The sequence below is a fragment of the Bison bison genome, unplaced genomic scaffold (assembly GCF_000754665.1).
Source record: "Bison bison bison isolate TAMUID 2011002044 unplaced genomic scaffold, Bison_UMD1.0 scf7180017864473, whole genome shotgun sequence".
NCBI lineage: Eukaryota > Metazoa > Chordata > Mammalia > Artiodactyla > Bovidae > Bison > Bison bison.
The window spans coordinates 6,109,075-6,115,530 of record NW_011495034.1 but is presented as its reverse complement, the minus strand read 5'-3'; the positions used below and the strand labels follow the sequence as shown (position 1 = coordinate 6,115,530).

At 39.4% G+C, this 6,456-nt stretch overlaps 1 protein-coding gene across 1 annotated transcript in view; it reads left to right on the top strand.

Annotated features, from left to right (window-relative positions):
* Window positions 1-3,397, top strand: part of NKAIN2 (Na+/K+ transporting ATPase interacting 2) — a 622,544-nt gene extending 619,147 nt beyond the window's left edge. The window contains exons 6-7 of the mRNA XM_010861954.1: window positions 2,683-2,764; window positions 3,373-3,397. Coding sequence (XP_010860256.1) covers window positions 2,683-2,764; window positions 3,373-3,397 — 107 coding nt within the window. The remainder of the gene's footprint in view (window positions 1-2,682; window positions 2,765-3,372) is intronic.
* The last annotated feature ends 3,059 nt before the right edge of the window (window positions 3,398-6,456 follow it).

Sequence of the window (6,456 nt, the reverse complement as noted above, 5' to 3'; positions counted from 1 at the left end):
TATATGACATTCTAGAAAAGGCGGGTTGACTCAACAGCTTGGAGTTGGGATCATTTGGGGGTACCTGTCTGGGTGTTGATGCTGATTGTCAGCTGGGACCTCAGCCACCCTGTTAGCCAAAATCATATCCAAGGGTCCTTTGTTGATCTCTCCACGTGGGCTAGTTTGGACTTCCCAGTTTGGGCATGACGATTGTGTTCCTGAACAGCAAAGGGAAGTGCATGACATTTACTGGAGACAGTAAAAAGGTCAATGGTTGCTAGAGTTTAGGGGAGAGGGAGGGATTAAAGGGCTTCCCTGGTGCCTCAGAGGGTAAAGAATCTGCCTGCAGTGTGGGAGACCTGGGTCAGAAAGATCCCCTGGAGAAGGAAATGGCAACCCATTCCAGTATTCTTGCCTGGAGAATCCCATGGACAGAGAAGCCTGGCAGGCTATGGTCCATAGGATTGCCAAAAGTCAGACACGACTGAAGCGACGCAGCAGGAGTGCAATGCAGGGATTAAAAAGGCAGAACACAGAAGATTTTTAGGGCAGTGAAACCATTCTGTGTGATACCAAAACTGTGGATACACGTCACTACAAGTCTGTTGAAACCTACAGAATTTAAAACCAAAGTGAACCCCAATGCAAACTCTGGACTTTGAGCGCTAAGGATGCGTCAAGGTAGGTTCTTCAGTTGTAACAAGTGCGCCACGCTGGTGTGGGATGCTGACAGTAAGGGAGGTTGTGCCCGTACGTACTGGGGGTGGAGCAGGGCACAACTCTCAGTACTTCTCAATTTTGCTGCAGACCTAAAACTGCTCTAAAAAATAAAATGTCTTTTAAAAATAAAAAGATTCCCCCACTAAACAGACATCATGGATTTTATGTCCTGTGTTCCAATTTCTACCTCTAACACTTAGGATATTAAAAAGAGAATAAAAGCTAGCCAAACTTAAACCACCAGAGTAAGATATTAGAAAAAAGTAAAGATATCCTCAAACATCTTAATTCGCTTTCTAGGTTCCTCTCTTTCTCCTTCCTGTCATCTATCTTGTCAGCGTTTTTTGTCGTTTTGCCTCTCTTGGCCCCACCACATGACCTCCAGTCCAGGAATGAAAAAGAAAAAATAAAGTTTTTCACGGCACTCTTAGTGTGAATGTTTGCTGCCACAGTTACAAAATGCACTACTATAAAACAACCGTGATTACACTCATGGACTGCATGCTAAGAATCCAGACAAGGCACCGCGAGGACAGCTGGTCTGTAACCCCCGGTGTCAGAGGCCTCAGCTGGGGAGACAACGCCAATGCTGGGCTGACTCAGCAGCTTGGGGCTGGGATCATTTGGAGGCACGTGTCTGGGTGTTGACACTGACTGTCAGCTGGGACCTCAGACACCCTGTTCGCCAAAATCATATCCAAGGGTCCTTTGTTGATCTCTCCACGTGGGCTAGTTTGCCCTTCCCAGTTTGGGCATGACGGCTGTGTTCCAAAAGAGCATCCCTGAAGAGCAAAGGCAAGGAAGTGCGTGACATTTTTTTGATCTAGCCTTAGAAGTCATAGAGTGTCACTTCTACCACACTCCGTGGGTCCAAGTGGCCACAAAGTTCTTCCCAGGTTCAACAGGAAGGGATAAAGACCCAAACCACAGGACAGGTCGAGTGTCAAGATCACACTGTAAGCAGACACGGAATTCAGGAGATCTTGCTGCAGCCATTTTGGATAATATAATCTACCATAGTAACTCTTGTTATATCTCATTGTACCTCAAAGATCTAGGTGTGTATGGCATTTGAATGTGGCTTTTTTTTTGCTTATAAGTATGTGTAATGCTTTTATAATGCAGTAAAATTCACATAATATAAAACATAATATTTTCACCATATTTAACTCTCCAGTTCAGTGGAGCTAAGTGCATGCGCATAGCTGTGCTGTGCTGTGCAACTCTCATGATCATACATCTCCTGAACTTTTTACCTTCCTAAAATGAACCTCTGTCCCCATTAGGCACAAACTCCCCATCCATCCCCCGTCCCCACCCCACCCCACCCCGCTGTCCCTGGCATCTATCAATGTACTTTCTGACTCTCTGAACTTGACTGTTCTAGGTATCTTGTATAATATGTCTGCACCAAGTGTATATCGGATGCATCTGAATCCTTGGTTAGAATTTCTTCCATATCTATTTCTGACCATCTATTTGGGATTACAAACCACATGATGGCAGGGACACCTGTGCTGAGCTAATTTACATCACCTCCATCACAGCACCTTGTACCTGACAATCAGGATATAATATTATTACCAATAGTAATTGCTGATAGATACATGCACTTGAGCTATCGTCATTTTTTTACATTTGCAATGTGTTACAGAAAATCTCCACACTAACCACAAAGACATATAGCATCTTAATTGTGCAAGTGAATTTTATTGCTCCAATTAAGTCTTGGTTGCTTCAAAGGAGTATATAATTTTTTCTCCCAAGTTAATAGATTCATGTAAAGCAATAATTGAATCTCACAGTTGGGGGTGGGGGAATCACTGCCTTGAAGGAACTATCTTTTTGTCTCCACAATTAGCTACTTCTGGTTTAATAGATTATTAAAAAGGTTTATATTAGTAATCTGTATAAGACCTTGAACATGAGTATGTATCTCTTCTGAAAAGTTGACTAACTATAGCAATTGTCCCTTTCTAGTTGATTTCATAGGTGGCTTTGATTCTTACGGCTATCAGGGGCCTCAGAAGACATCTCATTTACAACTGCAGCCTATGTACATGTAAGTGCTTTACTTTGGCAGTATTCTTCTGGGATACTAAAAGGTGATTAAGCAAATGTTATTGTCGCACAAAAGAGATGGCATGTGGCTTTCCTTCAGTCATGACTTACCTCCAATACTTTCTCCTCTATTAATGTTGTTTTGACTGAGATAACTCTAATAACACTTTGTTCATAACTTTTACAAAATTTATCAGGAAAGCCATCTCTAAAGTTACTTTTTAAAGTATTCTTACATGTGTATCAACTACATAGCTAAAAATTCAATATATAATTTCTTTGAATTACCCAAAAGTTGTATATTTTGACAATGATATGACATTGTAGGTAGTTGTACGTAACTATATATAAGCTGTATGTCCTCATTTTCCCAGTACAGTCCTAGTTTACATGCGTTGTTCTGGTATACTTATTACCAGCACTCCCTATGAGACTTATAAGTGTTCTCTTTTGGATGATAAATGACGTAATAATACTCTTTAACATTTTTCTGGTGTGAAAAGTGAAAATGAAACCAGAGTATTAAGACTTAAACTTATCAGACCCTTGACTCTAGCACTCAGGAGAGCAGACATACAATCGGAGCCTGATTTTTATATCTGTGTTTAGGCAAATTCCCTTGGATAACAACTGATAACAAATTCTATATATCAGCATCAGGTGATATGCTGAATTGCAAGCGAAGATCAAAATAGAAAGTAAGCTTCCAATTCATTTCGAAATGTGAGCTTCTCTCTTTGAAGATTCGTGTTTGTTGTCGTTGTCCTCCACCATTCAGTCATTTTAGCTTTTAATATTGTTAGTGTGTAGGATGATAAACACATTTTGGGGAGTATTTCTCCTCCAGAGAGATTAAAGTAATCCTTATACATCCCCTTTTAAGCTTCTTTTCACAAAGGGAATGATCTGTGCATCATGCTGCATTTTGTGTGTGTCTCTTGTAGTTCCCCAAAAGCACTCAGAACACCACTCATAAAACAGACTTTATCAAGTTCAGCAGTCAGTCAATACTATATGTCATTCAAAGCATCCCTTCTGTAAACAGGATATCACACAACCCCTCTTTTACATTCCCAAAACCACTGCCCTAATTCAGCTATTCATTAGCTGAAGTTTTACAGTCTCTTTATTTTACAACCCCTATTCCCATTCTTCTATGTAACTATCAGTTTAATCTTCTTAAAGTACCACTCCAATTGTGTTAGACCTTTCCCCAGAAACTATCAAAAAACTCCTTATTGCCTACTAAACAAAAAGTCCAAAATCCATATCAGAACTTGCAGATCTACTATGACCCAGCCCCAAAATTTTATGGAAATATTATCTCTGCTCTTCAACTTAAAAACCTCTGAGTCTCAACTGGATGCAGATCATGCTGAGAGACACCAGGAAAATGCAATGATTTCACATTTTACAATGTTAAGAACTGCTTCCTGACCTTAGCTTCTCTCATGTTTCACACATACTCTGATGTCTCCCCTTATCTACTTTTAACAGGCCAACTAAAACTCTTGCCATCCACAAACACGATGTGTATTTTTTCAGCTGTCCATGCTATTCTTTGACACCAAATGTCTTTTCCCAAATTCTACTTTTCAAATCCCACTCTCCTTCAAATTGTATCTTAAAATATACTTCCTTTATGAAACATTTCTAAATCTTTTTCCTTTGATATTTCTTTTTGCTTCTTCCCCATAATATAGTTGTATTTCTATTTATACCATAAGGTTCCCAGCCTCCCAGAAGATTGGATAGCTTAAATAAAAAATAAGTCCTTTATATTCTTTACCATTCTTCTTGATATTATATCAATAATATACCCTTGTATAAAGTGTTCTATTAAAAACTAAAAGCAAAGCAGTAAGAGGCAGTGGTTAAGATGAGCTATGGAAGGTAGACTGTATGCAATACAATTCTTTATGACCTTGGACCTGTAACTTTATCTGAATAACTTTATTCTCACCAAGCCTGAAAATGAAAGTGTTAGTCACTCAGTCATGTCCAACTCTTTGCGACCCCATGGACTGTAGACAGCCAGGCTCCTCTGTCCATGGAATTCTCTAGACAAGAATAACTGGAGTGGGTTGCCATTCCCTTCCCTGGGGGATCTTCCCTCCCCAGGGATCAAACCTGGGTCTCTGCACTGCAGGCAGATTCTTTACCATCTGAGCCATCAGGGCCTAAGTTTCCTCAACTGCAAAACAGAGACAACAGCCTATGTACTTCATACAACTGCTCTGAATTTCTATAAAACAATGCTTGTAGAGAATTACAACAGAGGACATGTCACATACAAGACACTTAATAAGCAATTTATTAGCTGTAGGAACAATGCTTATGTTAACCAATATTACTCAGGAAAAGACTTCCTCAACTCAAATTAACATACACTGTATTTTCATTCCCAAAAGGTTTCCTCTGTAAACAATGTATCACATCTTATCAGCCCAAGTAACATGTAACAATATGCTTGTGCTCAAAAGTAGACCAGAGTATCTGTAAGTCCTGCAATTTCTTGCTTCTAACAAATCACACATTTTTATCACATAACATTACACTGTGCTGTTCAGTATGAATGATCAATAAAGATTAAAATATAATAAATTGGGTATAATCATTATTTAAGGATAAGCTCTGATAATAACATGAGAATGCTAATTATATGTAATCAAGAATATATTTTCAAATCAGGCATTTATAATTCTGTTTTCTTTAAAGAGAGGACTCTTCAAATTTAATGTCCAGAAAGAAATTCCTTGAAGACAGAAACTTCTCATGATTTTATTAAATACTTTAAGTGGCAAACCAAAAGTAATAAATTTTTTTTTCCTTACTGCCTGAAAATGGTTAAATTATATCAGAGTCTTCAAGTCCCACGGCTCATGAAATTAATGTTTAACAAATCACCAGTCAAAATACTACTCTCGTCACTTCTACAAAGCATCCCCTAGAAGACCTCAAGTACTAGAACACTGAGCTTTTATTTTACAGACGAGGAAACTGGATGAAAGGAAAGGAAAACACGGGTCACACATCTTGTTAGTTATGTGGCCCCAGTTATCAGGCAGTGTTCCTGATCCCTTAGTTTTGTTTGGTTTTGTTTTTTCCAAATTCTTATGTGGACTGTGAGTTCGCCCTGACATGTCATTCCCTGACTTTAAATTCATTTATCTTTCCTTCCTCACACTAACGTGGCTGCCATGGTTCCATACCTGCCTGCATCCTCCCCTTTTACTGCGTTCCCTTATATTCCGTTTTGGTTTCACATTATGTGGTGTTGGATGAAGAGCTTTTTCAACTGTGTAGCCCTCAAAAACAATCATTGGAGAGTCACTGCCTATTAAAATCCCATGAAAAACTAAAACCGATTCACGTATAAACTCCATTCCCTGCTGGGAGGCAGAGACCTGAGCCTCTCCCGTGTCTTTGTCCTGTGGTGGGCCTTCTCCTGTCAACCTGCCATAAACAAGTCTCATAAAGTAAGAGTAATTTAACATCATGGGCCAGGTCAAGCACTCCCATGATATTATATAGCAACTGGAAATAAAAGCAGTTCCTTAGAAGGAAAATAGATGCTTAAAAGCAATGCGCAATTTTAGCTGTGCGGTTTCCACTATACCCAGCAAATCTTCAATGGCTCAGAGCCTGGACAAGGCTTTGGAAACACTACCCCTAACTGACCTCCGTTCATAG